The sequence below is a fragment of the Rhinatrema bivittatum genome, chromosome 6, assembly GCF_901001135.1.
Source record: "Rhinatrema bivittatum chromosome 6, aRhiBiv1.1, whole genome shotgun sequence".
In the NCBI taxonomy this organism is placed as follows: domain Eukaryota; kingdom Metazoa; phylum Chordata; class Amphibia; order Gymnophiona; family Rhinatrematidae; genus Rhinatrema; species Rhinatrema bivittatum.
The window spans coordinates 267,482,754-267,502,168 of NC_042620.1; the positions used below are offsets into that span (position 1 = coordinate 267,482,754).

At 44.4% G+C, this 19,415-nt stretch overlaps 1 protein-coding gene across 7 annotated transcripts in view; it reads right to left on the reverse strand.

The window, feature by feature from the left end:
* Nucleotides 1-2,252: 2,252 nt before the first annotated feature.
* LOC115094262 (protein AF-10-like) overlaps nt 2,253-19,415 on the reverse strand; it is a 132,042-nt gene continuing 114,879 nt past the window's right edge. For 6 of the 7 annotated variants that reach the window (XM_029607127.1, XM_029607125.1, XM_029607126.1 and 3 more), the window contains one exon: nt 2,253-3,787. In XM_029607127.1, coding sequence (XP_029462987.1) covers nt 3,104-3,787 — 684 coding nt within the window. In that variant the 3' untranslated portion in view covers nt 2,253-3,103. The remainder of the gene's footprint in view (nt 3,788-19,415) is intronic. The other variant, XM_029607131.1, reaches the window with a different exon arrangement.

The following is a 19,415-nucleotide window of genomic DNA, read 5'->3' on the forward strand; positions in this document are numbered from 1 at the left end:
TGGGAAGAAATACGTACAGCATGCTCAAGAAATGTTGTCAGCACAATCTAAAGGCAAAACCCCCAAATTCTTACCTGGTTCCATAAGTGTTAGGACAAAAGGTTTTACAGCCTGCCCCGGTTTGGTTCAGCTCTGGTGTGCTGTGTGTGGAGCTGCAGAATGGCGCTGAAGAATCCGGGCTCAGATTACTGAGAGCCTGATGTATGACTCCTGACCCGAGGATCCAGATTGTTCCTCGGGGGATTCAAAAGGTGTGCTGGGATACCAGGAAGGTGTTCCCCAGCATTTAGATGTCTAGGAGACCACGCCAAGGAGCAACATGATAAATGTTGGCAGAAAAAGACCCAAGCGGCCCATTAATTCTGCCCAGCAGGTTTTTGTTTTAGGGTGGTAACCGCCATGCCTTCTGTTAAGGGTAGTAACTGCCACTCTGTGAATACCCCATGCCTTCTCTTAAGAGTAGTAACTGCTGCTCTGTGCAGGTTACCCCAGTTAACACATTACCCCTTTTCTTCATTTCCATCCTTTAGCCACTAAGGATTCTCTGTGCTAATCCCATGCTCTTCTGAATTCCATTACTATTCTTGTCTTCACCACCTCTTCTGGGAGGGCATTCTATGTTTCCACCACCCTTTCCATGAAGAAATATTTCCTTAAGCTTTCCAGAGTCTACCCCCTTAGAGTTTCATAAGCTTTCTTCCCTATGGAAAAGCTTCGATTCTTTTGCATCATTAATACCTTTAAGGTATTTAAAAATCTATAACATATCTCAATCTCAAGGGGCTCTAGATGCAGACCCCACACCATTTTGATTGCCGTTCTCTAGACTGCTTCCATCCTGTCTCTATCCTTTTTGAGATTCGGTCTCCAGAAATGAACACAAGACTCCAGGTGAGTCCTCACCAAAGACCTGTACAAGGGGATTATCGCCTCCTTTTTCCTGCTGGTTATTCCTCTCTCTGTGCAGCCCAGCATTCCTCTGGCCTTAGCTACTGCCTTATCACATTGCTTCGCCGCCTTCGGGTCATCAAACAATAACATCCCAAGGTCTCATACCAGTATAGTATGAGATCCCAGCGGAAGACCCATAAACTCTTAATCCTATGTGTACTGATGTTATGCAATGTGAAAGTCTTGAAGCTGTGTGTCAATCATGTAAGTAGAAGTTGTGTATCTGTCTTTATCATAGAATCGCAGATGTACAACACTGGTTCCTCAGCTGGCAAAGGAAACTTTATGCTTATGTGGACTTTTCAATATTCAACTTCTGCACTGTTTACATTATGTTAATTTATTTTTCGGGGGGGGGAGCATCATTTCTGATAATTTCCAGGTGGTGTGATAACACTAGTTGAACATCGGTATAGAAAAACAAATAAATTAAATAAAATAAATAACAAGTAAGTATAATACAGCAGAAAGTAGTACAGCCTGAATCTCATAATTTTGAATGGGAGTAAAAGAAAATAATTTTAACAAATGTTCTCCCATAGAATATAATAGGGTGAATTTTCAGAGGGCCCTGCGGCCACGCGTGTTAAGTCCTGATACGCGCACAAGTGCCGGGCCCTGCAAAAGGGGTGGGACGGAGTCCAGCCAGGAAAGCAGCCATTAGCTGCTGTCCCAAGGAAGCGTGCGCCAGCAGCCAACCAGTGTGCGGAAACTACTTCTGCTTGGGAGGAGTAGTAAGTAGAAAAATAAATTTTTGGGTAGCTAGATAAGTTTTGGAGTCGGGGTGGAGGGGGAAAGGGAGTAAAGGTTAGGCGGGGCCATAGGGAACTGGGGAAGGCCACATTGCGTCACAGTGCGTAATTTACTAAAATTCACCCATCCTATGCGCGCCTACTAGCAGTGAGGATCAAGCAAAATACCCTCTTGAATGTGGAAGCAGACTTCCCATGTAATGTTTCCTGGAGGAGGGACAACACACCAGCAACTCCCTTCTTCCAGCATTCCCTTGCTCAGCAAATGTGTTTCCTCCCTGAGTTGCCACAGAGCAAACTCATATGCAGTAACACTTAGTGGCAGCAGATACAGCTTCCAATGTGGCAAGGAATGCAGAATGCCCTATTCCTTGTGTTCTCAGTGAGAGGAAGATTCTAACATACTAGTGAAGTGAAAATATTCTTTCCTACTGTCTAGACTCTATTGTTTATTTTTTCTAATACAGTGGTCACAACATGATCATTTTCCCCACAATAAAAAGAAACTATTTTTAATTTAGTAAAAAGAATTTACATGTCAAAAAGGAGAACTCTAGAATATACATCTATTTTTATTCTTTAAATATTTCAACTTTAGACATCAACTTGGGGTAAAATGTTTTAAGTGATGGTTACTACCTTTATTTTCAAGCTGATACATGAAAAGGTCATTAAACAAACAGATGGGAAGATTGGCCATCTCCCAAAATTTACAACAACTTTGATAAAACATATTGAAAATGGAACCTCAAGAAGTTAGAGCAAAGATTTTTCATGAAATGTTTACCAAAACTACGTCAGATAAAAAAAAAACACTTGAAAGAATATTAAAATAACCTTGATGATTGGAATTGGTGATGCTGGTTGTCGATAGTGTTGGAGTTAATGGGGGAAAATATGTTTTTAATTCTTGGCAATAGGGACCAGGCGCTGGTGATGGTAAAGTTTAACACAATGATGACGATGTGCTGATCTTTGCCGTCTGCGATGTTGGCTATACTGCTGTAGAAGATATTGGCTGTATTTGTTAATGCTGGTGACAGTGCTGCAGTTGGTACTGTATATTTATAGCGGATGGTGGTAAGATGGTTGTGATGGGGATAATGCTGGAAATAATGATGACCCTAAATGGTGGTGATAGTGGTAGTGCTAGAGAAATATAGCTCTGGAGATTAGAGCCACTGCCTTTAAATTGGCAGAAGTGATGCCAAGAGGAATAGGTTTGTAATTGGTAGCGATGGTGGTAGCAGCTATACTGGAGATACCAATAGTGTATGATGCTCAAAGATAGTGGTTATGTAAATCAAACATATGATTTCGATGAGGTTTGCACCAGTGCTGAAAGTGATACTACGGAACATAGGGATGGTAAACACAGGAAAGAGCAAATGGAAACTAGATCAAGTGTCTACGGGCAGCGAAGGAGGTAGAGCTCTTGGTAGATCTGTTGACGGAACAGTTGGCCCAGCAGAAGTTGGCAAAGAAGGTGCAGTATGTAGTGAAGTAGCCAAGAGTGGATGTGGCACAGCAGTTGACAGCAGAGAAGGTGGAGCAGCTTGTGAAGCAGATGGTAGTGAGTGAGGAACAGCAATTGACAGCGCCGAAGGCAAGGAAGATGATGAAGCTGATGTCGGTGATCGAGAAACAGCAGAAGGCAAAGTAGGTGGAAAAGAATGGGGCAATGCAGCTGACAATGTAGTGGACACAGAAACTGGCAGAACAGACGGCAGCGGATGAGGCAGAGCAGTTGGTTGGGTAAATGCAGGAGTAGAGGACACTGGCTCAGCCACTTCAGAAGGCACTGAAAGAGAAACCATTTTTTGTGGAGAAGATGGTAACTGAGGGAGTTTTCCATTTGCTGGCACCACTCCACTGGTGAAAGGGGGTATGGGCTCTGGTGATACAGTATCTGAGGTCAAATTTACCCCATTTAAGGCCTCTAAAATATCATTCATGGCAAGCTGGTGACTTGAATGGGTCAAAACTGGCGCTGCTAAATTCTTTCTGGCATTAGTGGAAGCAGCACTGCAGAGGGTAGAAAATGCTGAGTAATGTTCGTTGCTTCGTCTTCTGGAGAATGCATCCTAGTGGGAGGAAAAATTAAAAGGAAGAAGCGTAAGAGTGGTCACTGCACCACAGTAATGAAATTCATGTGCCCAAAAACAAACAAATATGTCTCAGTTCTATTAAGCAGTAGCATTACAAATACAAGAAACAAACAGAAAGGGATCAATTTATCAAAATTTGTGACAATAAAATTACTAGCGGAAAGCAGTGTGCCAGATCCAGCAAATAAAAAGCGTTAACAATGCTACTCCGAGGTCCTTGAGAAAACAATATGCTAACAGCTTCATTACAATATGCATGACAGGCTGCTATGTTCTTCAGGCATATTTAACCAGTGCTGAGAACCTATTACTTTGTGCTGTATTAATCTGCATGCATAGGTCAGAGGCTCTTCCTTGTGCATGAATGGGTCTGAAACTGCACACCTTCCAACTTTGAGCCAGCTCTCTTCACAAGAAGGCCTCCCAATAGCCATTTCAAAACAATGAAATGCACCTCCTTTCTATTACACTACAACTTGTTAAGTACATATGGCATTGTTCTTGTGTCATGATCTGTGCACATTCATTGCAAAGAAAATGCAATGAGTATGCACAGATCTTATCATCAGGATGACTTGTCCTGCTGTCTAAGGGAAAACCCGACTGGCTGGGGATGATCAGAAGACCGGTTTGAGCACCCCTGCGCTAGATGACCAAGGGGTAAAAAAGGGACACTCAGGGAGAACAAGGTAACAGCAAAAAAACTAAATATATTTGAATTCAGCACATCAATAATAAATGGCCCATTTTTCCCATAAACAAATGACTTCTAAACATTTCTAAACCAGTGCTCTGAAGCCCTTTTTAAAAATGGGTGTTACATTGGCCACCTAGGCACTGAAGCTGATGTGAATGAGAAAAATTTCATTTTTTTACTTCTTTCAGGATGCTAGAGTATATACCATCCAGTCCTGGTGATTTGTTACTCTTTCAGTTATGGATGTACTCTATTACATATTCCTGGTTCACTGTGGTGAGATTCAGTTCCTCTGAATCATCACCCTCAATGAAAGTTATTGGTGCAGGTATTTCTCCGATACCCTCCTGAGTAAAGACCAAAGCAAAGAATATGACAATTAAACCAGCTGATAGGTTGTTCCCAGGATACGTTTTTATATTTTACATCTGTCTATTGAGTAGATGAAAGAGTCTTAAACATGAATTGTAAACTTAGGTCTTTTTCATGAGTTTTTGGTTGCATAATATTTCACCGGTCCTGTTTAGTAACAACATAGGGTTAAATACACAGATGGCTTGTAGTTCAGATTCCTGAGGCTATGCACTTGTTAATGGAGTTCAAAAGTTCAGCCTATACTTTACAATGAGAATGTTCGGGTGAATGGAAGTTATCTAAAATGTATCTGAGGGAGGATGGCTAGTAGGTAGAGATAGTGGCTAGCCCTTCCTAAAGTGTGTTTTTTCATAAGAAGTTAAAAGTTTATCCTATTCCTTAAAATAGGGAATATTCCAGAATGTGGTGTAAGACCTACCTAGAGGTGTGTGCAGCGGGTGGTGAGTTGCTATCCAATGGGTGAATGAGTTGCATGTGTATTTAAGGATTATGTAAATAAAAGGAGGTGATAAGCATGAGCACAGGGCTGATCTTCTGAAGGAGGCGGCAGGACATCAGGAGGCCTTGGAGGGTCCATGCCAAGGCGCGAGAGGAGAAACAGCAATGCTTCAACCAGAAGTGCTACACAGTACTTACCCAGGGGAGAAAGGAGAACAGCGGTGCTTCATCCAGAACTACTACTAAGGACCCACAATGTGGGTGTGAATTACTGCAAACCTACAGAGTAGATTAAGATTTAATCACAGAGGCCAAAGTCAAGTGCCAGGGAGAGAACAGAAGAGTGACTTGGGTTTCCAACCACCGTGAGGTTGGAACAGAAGTGTCTAATAGTAAGTAAGAACTTGTAATCCAATAAGACAAAGTTTGGAATTTGAATACAGAGACTGCAGGTGGGGTTCGGCTGGACCTTGGTGGGCTACAGCTGGTTATTTCATTGCAGGGCTCGAGACTAACCCTAAACTCCATAAAACCGGGGGTGCACTAATGAAGCAGAGCGAGCTTGTCTCGCTCCGCGTAGATAACGGGTGAGAAAGCGAGTGAAGGCAGGGTTAAGAAGGAAGGGCACTAAGGGGGGGGGGAGGGAAGAGGGGGAGGGGGTTAGAAGGGTAACTAACCAATAGGGGACAGGAATTTCGAATTGGGAACAATGATTGGATAAGGAAGGAAAGGGAAGCGGGGAGCAACGGTTTAGTGCCTCAGTTGGTCAGGAAAAGCTGAGGCTGCGGGCTGAGGTTTTTTGGAGCTTGAGTGTTGGTATCCAGCTTTGGGTATTGTAATAATTTACATTTCAGCTTATCTTTATATTAAATTCAGGAGACTTGTGGTTAGTTTTTCCAAAAAAAAAGAAGAAAGGGGACAACCATAGCCGGTGGTTTTTTCGGCTCACGATGCCTAAGAAGGCAAAAGACCGTTGTCGTCGTCCCCTTCACTCCGTGAGGGCCCTCCCCCGCCCTGCTGCCGCCGGGCCGGCCGCCTCAGCTCCCTCCGGCCAGCTCGCGCGCGCCCCCGCGCCTGCTCCGGGCCCTCCCCCGGTGCCGCACACTCCGTTCCCGCCCGTGGACCCTCCCGGCCGGGAGCCCTCTCCTCCATACCTCATGGCGCAGTACGTTGGCGCCATGGCCGATTCCGATGAGAGTGTCCCGGAGTCCTCCGCCGCCGTTGCTGCTGCCCCAACAGATCATTCGGCGCCATGTGAGGAGGCATGCGTTGATGTTGCGGAGGTATCGTTAAATGCCTCCGCCATGGATTTCAGCTTCTTAGACGAGGAAGAGCCTTCTGGTAGGGGCAGCTTGCAGGCGGTGGAGGCATTCGTCCCCGCCCCCTCCCTGTACCTGAGCCCTGCCGCGCGCGCTGGTATAAACAGTATGAAGCCGGCCTGCCCTGGGCTGGCCTCTTCTGGGTTAAGTAGCTTGAGAGCTAAGGGCACGCGTAGCAGGGGAAGGCGGGGCGTTAGCGGTGCCGGGCGTGGGTGTGCAGGGAGCCCCGGGACAGTATAGCCATCGGGTGGATGCCCCTCCCTATAAAGGGGCACGAATATTAGTTACAAAGCCAGTAATGGGAGGTTTGGCTAGCAAGAAGGAGCATTTAAGCATGTTAAGTAGGGAGGGAGATTATGCGCAGCGCGGGCGGACTCCTTATCTGGGGATGCGGGGCAAAGAGGGGGCGGGATCTAGGCGAGGTGCTAGCCGGAGGGATATCCTAATAGAGGTAGGGGAAGATACGCGCAGGTATCCGCAGGAATATGATGGAGAGGAGGGAGAATTTTTCGGGGGATGGGCAGCATGGGGAAGGCAAAACCCGGGGTTTAGTGGGCTAGTCCCCAGTAGCGGCCCGGCGGGTTTGTCAGCTACTGCAGGGCAGGTGCGTAATTCGTATAATGTAGGCAATAGTAGTTATAGGAGCGAGGGATTGACCAGCAGGATGGTGGAAAGGCCACACGTAGGTAGCGGAAGGGAGGTATTTTGTTTTTCAGAGCCAGAGGATGAAGTCAGGCCGGGGACGTCACAGCAAGAGTCATGGAGAGACAGGGACTTCGAGGGCAATGAGGCATGTCGAGGCTCAGGAATGGGGCAAGGCGGCATGGAAAACATAGCCAAGCGCACGAAGAAGGCTACAAGGGGCGCAGGTGAGGAATTGAAAAGCATAGAAAGCGTCAAAAGGAAGGCAAAAAAGGCAAAGAGAAATATTTAGTCTAGTTCTTCATCTAGTGAGTCAGACTCTTCCGAAGAGTCTTCGGAGTCAGGTCCTAAATATACTGCAGTTTTAGAGGAAGGACCTTTACACGGAGTGGGGCAAGCAGCGTGTGCTACTCTTGCAGAGCTGTGGGAGGGAGTACCGAGGAAATTACGTAGACGTATACGTAAGAGGAGGTATGTGAATATATTTCGGCTATTAGAGGGGAGGCGGGGCGTTAAGAAGAGTAAAAAGAAAGACAAAAAGAAGCATCATAAGTCAGGAGGGGTCAAAGTAGCGAAGAATATAGTTAACTGGGTGAGGGGGTTTTTAAGGCTGGCTAGTGTGGTGGGTCATTACGACTCATCACAATATGGGGCCTTGCTGACATATGCAGATAGCATATTAGGAGCGTTTCGGGATTATGAGGGTTGGGCCTGGCTCAACTACGATGAGAAATTTCGAGACAAGATGGCAGGCTGTAGAGCAATGTCGTGGGGTTCGCAGGATATCAATTTGTGGTTAACACAAATGACATATAAAGGCGTGAGAGGACAGAAGGCCATCAGTTTAGGGCATAGTGGCTCGGGGGCAGGCACGGGGTCAGGTAGTATTCCTGAGGCAGGGCATTCCTTTCGGATGGGAGGACAAGTCTCTAAAGGAGTGCAGGGGGTTAAATCCAGGGCGGGAGGGAATGACGCGTGCTGGAGATTTTTTTTTTTTTTTTTTTTTTATTATTTCTTTATGCATTTCACACTTTTAACCAGATTACATCTTGAAAGAAAATACAAAGATAACAAATTTTTACAACAGAAAATTACCGCTCTAGGCAAATACATCTTATTTTTATCAATGTATAAAGTCCTCTATGTAGGGGACAGAGTATACTCAACTTAAAGAAAAGTAGAAAATAAAAATATATTTGCTACAATAAAGAAATAAAGCTGGGTAGATACAGAGACAAATTAGACTATGAGGAACTTGGGACAGTTGTACTTGGTAAGGCTGTTACCACATTTTTCCCAACTAGAAACTGTGTCAACTGGGGGGGGTCAAAGAAAATATAAGTATTATTATTGTATTTTATTATGCATTTGCATGGGAATTTCAAATAATACACCCCCCAATTTGTAAGACCTGAGGTCTTAATAATAGAAAGGCCCTCCGCCTCTTTTGTGTCTCCCGCGAGACATCCGGGAACACTCTAATATTACAATGAAGAAATATCTTAGTCCTATTACGTAATCCCAATCGAAGTAGCCACTCTTTATCATGTTCCAGAGCAAGCGTCACTATCAACGTAGCAGGTATCGCCAAATCTGAATCAGAAGTCTCCAGAATGTTTGAAATATCCAAAGATTGATTCGGTATAGGCTCCACTGATAATGCCCCTTCCGATTGTCCTTGTATTATTCTAGGTTTAGGTAAATAAAAAACCTTAGTAATCGGTGGTATGGCATTCTCCTCTATTTGCAGTACTTCCAATAGATACCTTTTAAACATATCTCGAGGAGTAATTAAAGGGACCTGAGGAAAATGTATATACCTCAGGTTCCTGTTCTTTATTGAGTTTTCCAAATTCTCCACTTTTGTAGCCAAACAAGATCTTTCTCTTATCATTGCAGATTGTACCGTTTGTATTCCGGATATTCGTTGTCTATTAGTCACTATTTGGTTTTCCAACTCGGTAATAGTATTACTTAATACATTCACCTTTTCTTCCATTTGGTTAACTTTAACATTGATAGGGTTAAATTGCTGTAAAATGGAGGCTCTCATTTCTACTATAGTTTCCCAAATAGTCTCCAAGGTAAATTCAGAAGGTCTTACCACAGGTGGTATACTCATAGTGTGGATTTCTGCGGCATCTCCAGCCTGTCTTTCCAAGACTGTGTCCTCTCTAGCGCCGGTCTGCTCTTCGCAATTCCTTAGAGCTTCTGCCAGGGCCGTTGATCCCCCGAATCCTGCTGGGCTCCGCCCTTCAACTTCGTGGTCTGATGGCGTTTCCCTCGGGCTTGGGTCAACTCTCCCCCTGGCTGGATTTACCGGCGGCATTCCTTCAGCGGGACTAAAAGGTGACATAGAGCCTGGGAGAGAGGGTAGCTCAGCTTCTCCTCCACTACTCTCCAACGGCTGCGTTGCTCCCGCTTGCAGGTCTCTGCGCACGATGTGTGCATCCATAGGGCCGGAGATTGGCGTTGACGCTGAGGAGACTGCAGGGTAAGGTTCTCCTCGCGGTTTGCGCTTTCTCCCCATTAGCAAGAAATTAAACAGCAAGAAAATCTCTAGGCTCCGGAGCTCAATCCAGCGTGCTATTCTACCGAGCGGCCATCTTGACTCCGCCCCATTTACTCCCGCGTGCTGGAGATTTAACAAAGCAGTCTGCTTATTCCCGGACTGCAAGTTCCGACATGCGTGTTCTAGCTACAGGGGAGCGCATGCTGCCATCAAATGTGGACAGGGAGCTAGCAGTATGCAGGGAAAAGGGGGAAAGGTTTAAAGGATTGCGAGACTAGGCAGACACTCCGGTACCATTAGAAGTAATGGAGCCTTGGTTAGCAAGGTATCCTAACAGTAAGGATGCACAACTTTTATTTGGAGGGTTTAAGGAGGGTTTTGTGATTCCCTTTGTGGGCTTGCAAGGAAGTGTGAGGGGCAGAAATGCGCGGTCTGCTAGTACACATGCCCAGATAGTGCGAAATAAAATTTGGGAGGAAGTTAGGTTAGGGAGGGTTGCTGGGCCGTTTGTTTCTCAACCATTTGTAAATATGTACTTGTCTCCAGTTGCAGTGATTCCTAAGAAGGAGGCGGGTAAGTTCAGATTTATATTAAAAACTTATCACATCCACGGGGCAGGTCAGTGAATGATCAGATACCTCGGGAGTTTTGTTCAGTACGTTACGCTTCTTTTGATGAAGCAGTGAGTTTAGTGCAGTCAGCGGGAAAGGGAGCGTTGCTAGCAAAAGCGGATATTGAATCGGCTTTTAGGCTGTTGCCCATTCATCCGAATTGTTTTCATTTGTTGGGTTTCTATTTCGAAGGTAATTATTATATAGATAAATGTTTACCGATGGGATGCGCAGTTTCGTGTGCTTTTTTCGAAGCATTTAGCACATTTCTTCATTGGGTGGTGGGACAAAGTACTGGATCGGGAGGTATTGTACATTATTTAGATGATTTCTTGTTTGTGGGCCCGGCCAGGTCTGATCTTTGTAGGAAGCAATTAGCGGGATTTTTACAGGTAGCGAAGAGGTTTGGGGTACCCGTAGCAGAGAAGAAAACAGAGGGTCCCGTAACAAGATTGGTATTTTTAGGTATCGAACTTGACGCAGTAGCTATGGAAGCGCACTTACCAGAGGAGAAGGTGTTGAAATTACAAAGTTTAGTGCAGAGAGCAGGGAGGGCGAACAAGGTCACGTTAAGGGAGATGCAGTCACTTATAGGAGCTCTCAATTTTGCTTGTAGGGTGATCCCAATGGGCAGAGCTTTTATCAGGAGGTTGTCCAGTACTATAGTGGGTATACGGGCTAGTCATCATTTTATCAGAGTGACGCGAAGGGTAAAGGAGGAGTTACGGGTCTGGGAAGCTTTCCTAGATTCATTTAATGGGGTCTGTATCACGCAGGAAGCGGAGGTAACCAATCGGGAGTTAGAGTTATTTACAGATGCTGCGGGCGGGGTAGGCTTCGGCGTTTATTTTTAAGGCAGTTGGTGCGCGGAAAAGTGTCCGGAAGCGTGGAAAGAGGACGGCTTGACTGAGAATATAAATTTCCTAGAATTGTTTCCTATAGTGGTGGCGTTATGTATCTGGGGCGAGCAGTTAGCCAACAGGAAAGTTTTGTTCTGGTGCGATATGGGAGTAGTTCAAGTGATTAACAGGCAGTCAGCAAAATGTCCTAGAGTATCTGACTTATTGAGAGAACTGTTTTTTCAATGTTTGAAACTGAATATCACTATTAGAGCAAGACATGTGCCAGGGGAACAAAATGTAATTGCGGACGCACTCTCTCGTTTTAAGTGGCAGGATTTCAGAGAATTGGCGCCGGGAGCAAAAGAGGAAGGGGAGCGGTTTCCGGATCATCTGTGGCGTCTGGGCCGGTTACAGCATGGACGTCGATTGAAAAGTCGCTTGCGCCAGCTACCTGGAAGGCTTATCTGAGGGGTTATAGAGTGTTAGAGCAGTATTTGGAAGGAAAGGGATGGAAGGGAGGTCCAGTGCAGGATGCTGGTATGGTGGAATTTGTTTTGTGGGCACAAGATATGGGATATTCTCTGCCAGTCGTGCGATCGCATTTGGCAGGTTTTTCGTTCTTTCAGAAGTTAAAGGGATGGGGTAATCCAGTTGCGAGTTATTTTACAACAGGTTTTGAGAGGTTGGAGAAGGGAGAAGGGATGGACACCAGATAGGAGGCTTCCTATTCGTTCCGAAGATTTGGGAGTCATAGTAGGTTGTTTGCCGAAGGTATGTTGGTCTGATTACGAAGCGCTTCTATTCCGGACAGCGTTTGTGTTAGCGTTCTTTGGTGCAATGCGAGTGAACGAGCTAGTTGCGAGGTCCAAGTCGAGTGCTTCAAGGACAGGCTTGTTGGCTGAGAATGTTTGGGTGTGCAGCAGGGCGGTGACGATATGTATTCATCGTTCAAAGGTTGATCAACAAGGTAAAGGGCAATTCGTAACGTTAGTTCCAGCGGTGGACGAGTTAGTGTGCCCGGTAAGAAGTATTCAGAGTTTTGTTACAGTAAGACCTCGGAAGGGCGGCATATTGCTATTGCACCAGGATGGTTCGCCTGTGACCGTTTATCAGTTTGTACAAGTATTGAACAAAGTGGTGCGGTTTTTGGGTTGGAACGAGGAGCGGTATACTTCGCATTCATTCAGGATTGGAGCGGCGACATCTGCGGCCGAGAGGGGTTTCTCGAACAGGGCTATACAGGCTATTGGAAGGTGGAAGTCTAATGCCTTTTTATCTTATGTTCGGCATGATCAATAAAAAAAAAAAAAAAAAAGGAAGGAGGAGGAAGAAAAAGGGGTTGTCGAGCTTCAGGGGGGTAAGGGATAAAAAAAAATAATTTTTTTTTGTGGGAGACAGGTAATAATCGTTGTGTGTTTTTTACAGAATGGAAAGTACGTCGGGGGGAGCGTGAATGGGCCATTCATTCATACATTGGGCGCAACAGAGCGGAGCAGAGACCGTATGGACCACATCTTGAGCTTGAAGCACGGCATTGGAACGTCAGATGGCTCAGTCGACAGGGGATGAAATGGGACGGATTATTACCTTTTCTGCAGAAATGTGTTCTGGAGCTGCGGATGCCGAAACTTTTGTTAATTCATTTGGGGGGCAATGATATTGGACATGGGTCATGTAAGGACTTGATTGCCAACATCAAGAAGGATTTCAGTACATTGTTGAATGCGATGCCGGACACGAAGTTGGGGTGGTCGGATATTATAGTACGGATTAAATTTGTGGGAGTACCGTTATGGTGTAAGGGAGTGAAAAAGATGAACAAACAGATTGGGAAGTGGTTAGAGAAGCAAGGGGGGTTTGGGGTAAGACATGAGTGGGCTTGGGAGGTTATACCGGGATTTTTTCGATCAGATGGAGTACATCTCTCTGATGTGGGGATTGATTTGTTCAATGACGACATACAGGAAGGTTTGGAACAAATGATTTCAAGGCATGAGGGCCGCAGTGGGGGGGGAACAGTGACAAGGGATGTTGTCAGTGTTCTGTGGCGGTAAACCCGAGCCCACAGGGGGTTGAATTTATGTTAGGGTTAAAAGTTTTAAATGAGGGGGGGGGGATCTTGTGTAGTGCGGGGGGGCTGCTACACGAGATTGCCAATGAGCAGGAGGGGGGCCAATGCTCAGAGGCGTGGATCAATAAGGAGCTCTACCACTGGAAGCGGTGGGGGGCCTTATTAAAAATTGTGAAGAAATGGGGTAATTTTGTTGTTGTATAAAATTGTGGGGGCTCGGGTCTTGTTAATAAACTGCGGCCTTTTATTGTTCCAAACAAAAAGATTCATGTCATTTGTTGAGTGGGCAAAAGGGGACAAAGGGAAAATGGGGGGTTAAGAAGATCAAGCGAGTCTGTCATCTCCCAGTTATCTCAAAAGAGCTGCTTCTGTGTGTAGAGACTGGATTGTGAGCTGAAGCTGATCAGTGCATACTAAGTACCCTGTGATGTGAGGCTAAACAGGTTAGGGCTCTTCAGCCTGGAGAACAGATGGCTGAGAGGTGGAATGGGTAAACAGGGTTATTTACCTTTTTAAATAGTATTAGGATTAAGGCTCACTCCATGAAGCTAATTAGGTAGCACATTTTATTTATTTATTTATTTAAAGACTTTTATATACCGAAGATCATGTACTAGTACATATCGCTTCGGTTTACAGATAACCAGAATGGTTATCTGTAAACAATAGACAAACCCTGAACAATCAATAATAATAAATAGTAAACAGTAGACAATAAACGGTGAACATGCTAAAAAGCTGGTTAAACTGGTTATACATTGAGCGTGGATATATTGGAAGTATTATGCAAGGACAGAGGTGTTTAAAATCATGAGAGGTCTAGAACGGGTAGATGTGAATCGGTTATTTACTCTTTCGGATAGTAGAAGGACTAGGGGACACTCCATGAAGTTAGCATGGGGCACATTTAAAACTAATCGGAGAAAGTTCTTTTTTACTCAACGCACAATTAAACTCTGGAATTTGTTGCCAGAGAATTTGGTTTGTGCAGTTAGTATAGCTGTGTTTAAAAAAGGATTGGATAAGTTCTTGGAGGAGAAGTCCATTACCTGCTATTAAGTTCACTTAGAGAATAGCCACTGCCATTAACAATGGTTACATGGAATAGACTTAGTTTTTGGGTACTTGCCAGGTTCTTATGGCCTGGATTGGCCACTGTTGGAAACAGGATGCTGGGCTTGATGGACCCTTGGTCTGACCCAGTATGGCATTTTCTTATGTTCTTATGTTCTTAAATATGTATGGTACAGATTGGGTATTGTCCTTTATTATTGGCATGGGTCTTTAAGTGAAGGCTTCCGTAAAGAGCCAGGTTTACAATTTTTTCTTGAATGTCCGCAGGCATGGTTCTAAGCAAAGGTCTGATGGTAGATTGTTCCAGTGGGTAGGCTGTCGAGAAGGCACGTTTCTTCATTGAAGACTTGGCCGGGGGTACATAGAGGGAGCCTAGATATGTTTTTCTAATGGGTCTGGATGCTGTTTGGACTTGGAGAGGGCGAGTTAATTCGAGTGCTGTTTGTGAGTGGATGGTTTTGTGTATAATAGTTAGCACTTTGTAACGGATTCTGAACTTAATGGGGGAGCCAGTGTAGACTCTTAAGTACAGGAGTGATGTGTTCACTTCTGCTGGTATTGGTTAGGATCCTGGCTGCAGAGTTCTGTAGCATTTGTAATGGCTTCGTAGTGACAGCTGGAAGGCCGATTAGAATGGAATTGCAGTAGTCAATTTTTGAGAATAGGATAGCTTGGAGAACCGTACGGAAATCCTGAAGATGGAGGAGAGGTTTCAAGTTTTTTAATATATGAAGTTTGTGGAAACATTCTTTTGTTGTGTTATTTACGAATTTTTTTAAGTTCAGGCGGTTGTCAATGGTTACTCCTAGATCTCTGACATGTGTGGTCAAGGGCAATTGAGTTGATGGGGAGTTTTCATCCTGGATGATGAGCAGAAGTTCAGTTTTTGCGGTGTTGAGCACTAAATTAAGGCTGGTGAAGAGTGTGTTTATGGATTGTAGGCAGTTGTTCCAAAAATTGAGTGTTTTAGCTATTGATTCTGAGACTGGTATTAAGATCTGGACATCGTCGGCGTAAATAAAATGCGTAACTTTTAGGTTTGTGAGAAGTTGACAGAGGGGTAGGAGGTAGATGTTGAACAGAGTAGGAGATAAAGAGGATCCTTGAGGGACTCCAAGAGTGGCTTTGACCGGGTGCGAGTCTTTGTTATTTATTCTGACCTTGAATTTTCTATTGTCAAGGAATGACTTTAACCAGTCCAGGGCTGTTCCTGATATGCCGATGTCTGCTAGACGATTGATAAGTATGGAATGCTTCACCGGTGTCAAAGGCCGCGGAGATGTCGAGTAGGGCCAGCAAGTATGGGGTCTTTTTTTCAAGGCCAGAGTAGATTCTGTCCGTCAGTGAAATGATAAGGGATTCCGTATTAAGGGATTTACGGAAACCAAATTGTGCTGGAGCTAGAATTTTATTTTCCTCTAGATATTCTGAGAGTTGCCTGTTCACTACTTTCTCCATGAGTTTGGCTACAAATGGCAAGTTAGCAATGGGGCGAAAATTTGTTGGGTCTATTGGATTCAGATTGGGTTTCTTGAGAAGTGGCTTGAGAGTGGAGAGTTTCAGTGTGTCCGGTACAGCTCCTTGAGTTAGCGAACAGTTGATAATCTCCGCTAGAGGCTTAGAGATAATTTCTGGAATGGTGAGCATTTAAAACAAATAATTTCTGGAATGGTGAGCATTTAAAACAAATCAAAGAATGTATTTTCTCACTCAGCACACAAACTGTAGAATTTGTTGCCAGATGATGTGGTGAAAGCAATTAGCATAGCTGGGCTTATTATTAGCCAATTAGACTCTGGAAAGTCACTGATTTTCTTTGGTTATGAGCAAGGTTTGGATCTATTCTTTGGGATTGGCCGGCAACTTGTGATCTGGATTGGCCATTATCAAAGACAGGATGCTGGGCTTGATGAATCATTTGTCTGACTCAGTAAGGAATCTCTTATGTTTTTAGGCTGCTGGAAGATATACTGTGATGCAGAACACCTATGTATATATGTTTCTTTATCATGATGCTATTCAGTGTCATTTTGTAATATCACACAGCTTACATTCTCTGCATGTTGGAGAGCTCCTTTTTTCTTATTGGATATTGTTTGAATATTTGTTGAACAGTTACTGGATTTGTTCTCGTTTGCTCTCTGACTGTGCCTGTGTCCTCTCTCCTCTTCCTATTGGTCCCTTGACTCAAAGCAATCTGGGATTGTCTAACTTCCTGCTGAGGTTTCAGTTAGAAGCAGGCTCTTACAAGCTAACAGCTCTTAGAAAGCCATCAACTTTTCACCTTACTTTCTACAACTATTTCCTGCTATGTCTATATCCCAATTAGGGATCATTCCTTTTCTATCTTAGGATCAACCTTCTGGAATTCTCCTTCGAACAACATTTGGCTAACTAAAAACCGAAAGCTGTTTCCCGATGCTCTGGTTACTGATATAACACCTCTTTTTATGCACCTCCATATTGCAGTTTGTGAACTGGTAGGATGTCTATCAATCATCTATTGTAGACAATTGTTTTTGGTTTTTATTTTAGTGTTGGTTTTAATTATTATGTTTCTTTGTACCCTGCCCCAAACTATTAGGCTAGTCTGCCTTAATTCCTAGTAGTTACAACTTCTCCCACAAGCTACAGTGGTCTTCGTCTGATCGCTGAGCTCCACAACTCATAACAGCTAACCAGGCTGCTGTCTGAACGGCTGCTCTTCTCACCTTGCAAGTCACTGAGAGTGTTGAAACTGTTTCTCTTCATTCTAATAAACATTGTTTAGTGTTAAAAACTGAGTTCTCTGATATTTGGAAGTTGGGAAGACCAGGTTTAGTTGATTGTCTAGGAATTCAAACTAGAGTGCAAATTCTGAGGGCAGGACAATAGGAATTCCACTTGAATTTTTATGATTATGCTCCTGTAGCATGAAGACGCATCCTAAGTTTAAAAAACATGAGTCATGCTTAACATAGTAAAATATATAGTAACATAATAATGATGGCAGAAAGACCAAATGGTCCATCCAGTCTGCCCAGCAAGCTACTCCCATTTTTCTCTTAAGGGTAGTAACTGCCACTCCATGCAGTAATACCTAAGCCTTATGATAACCCATAAAAAATTTACTGCTAAAAATATTGTTAATGGGTGAGGAGCCTCCATGAAAATTCAGACAGTGCTGCTTGATGTGCTTTGCTTATGGATTTGGCCATATAAGCTTTTTCCCTTATATCTTTGTATCAGTATCCAAGACCATAATAGTCAGGGCTCAAGTTGGTTATCGTCTGAATCCAATTCCTCATCCTTCCTTTCCACACCCTACCATCAAAGCGAGTGGAATGTTGCAGTGCGTCAAAAGCATCAACGCTTATTGGTTAAGGGTAGTAATCCCTTGCCTTCTGTTAAGGGTGGTAACTGCTGTTCTGTGCAGGTTACACCCATGCTTATCAGTTCCCCAGACCATTATCTGAATCCAATTCCCCTTATCCCCTTGCCATTGAAATGGAGAGCAATGTTGCAGTTGGATCAAAAGCTTCAAGACATCAGTTAAGAATAGTAACTGCCATACCAGCAAGTTACTCCTATGCATCCTTTTCTTCATTTCAATCCTCAAGCCTTTAGGAATCCACAGTGTTTATATCATGCTTCTTTGAATTTCTTTACTGTTTTCATCTTCACTACCTCCTCCAAAAGGGCATCCTAGGCATTCACCACCCCTTGGATACTGATACAAAGATATAAGGGAAGGCTAAGACAGGACTAACTGATTCTACGGAAGATTCGTCAGCTATTACTTCTTCCGTTTCTGATGAGAATTCCACACAAGAAGATTCTTCATCTGAATCAGAAGCAAACAGTGACTGCGCTACCTTGTGAACGCTGTTAGAAGAGACTTCTGTCCCACTGCTGCTTTTGGGTGTCTACATTTTGTCGGGGGATGACTCTGCCTCCCCTTCCCTCTCCTCCAAAACTACAGGGCCAGAAACAAGTGGTGGCGATGGTGATGTATCATGGTCGGATTTCATTTTTTTTGGCATGGAACTGCCATCCCCTTCAAAGAGTTTAGATTGCGACAGTTGCCTTTTTAGCTGTACTGGTGGTGTTGCCCTAGTGTCTTTTGAGGTGCCTCCTCTGCCAGTCCCAATAACCCGATTACATCTCTCTTTCCCTGACATTATGGATTTAATGTCACTGAGTAGTAACACTGCCCACTGTCACGGTGCCTGGCTGTGCACTAATGTGTGTGGCGTGTACACAGAAGCTGCTTGCTTGTAAGCACAAAAGAGGCACACTGCCTGGGCACTTGACTGCACAGACCCAGCCTGTTAAACTTCCCAGTGAAGCCCAGTGCACTGAGAGACTAAGTAATTGGAATTAAAAAAAGCAGGAATTTTTGTCACTCCAGAAAAATGGATGAAATTGAAAATAATATATCTCTACAAGCCAGCCCAACACCCTAAATGGTGGTCAGTGCTAGCTGACCTAGCATAGCTTCTCTTCTCAGTCAGAGATGACCAAAATATTAAATAAACAGCTTGAAAGAAACAGGACTAGTAGTAGCTGTAGCTGACCCTGGCACTGCAGCAAAACAAAGAATTTTTTTTTCCTTTACTAGTAGCTAGCCTCTCTCTTAGTTCTGCCTCCTCCCTCTTCCACCCAGCAGCCCACCTCCCCACAACATCGCTGGAAATAACTGCGTGGCTCCTCGTGCTGATGTTTATATACTGCTGGCTCATCAGCAAAATCCACAGAGAGCACTGAATGACAGCACTATTGGCTGCATTCAGTGCAGCTCAGAAAATGTCAACGCGGATACGCTGCGTTCCGGTATCCATGCCGACCTGTCCGACCCTTTCCTGTGAGTTACTGTGGTTCACAGGAAAGGGTCAGAGGTTGGCATGGTTACCGCAGGGGCGCTGCCATTTTGTGCAAATCATAGGTAGCAAGCAGCTAATGGGGGCGAAGAAAAGCGCGCGCCGCTGGCCGCGCCGAATTAAACAGAAAATATGTTAAATACGTGGGGAGTCGCGATGCGTTT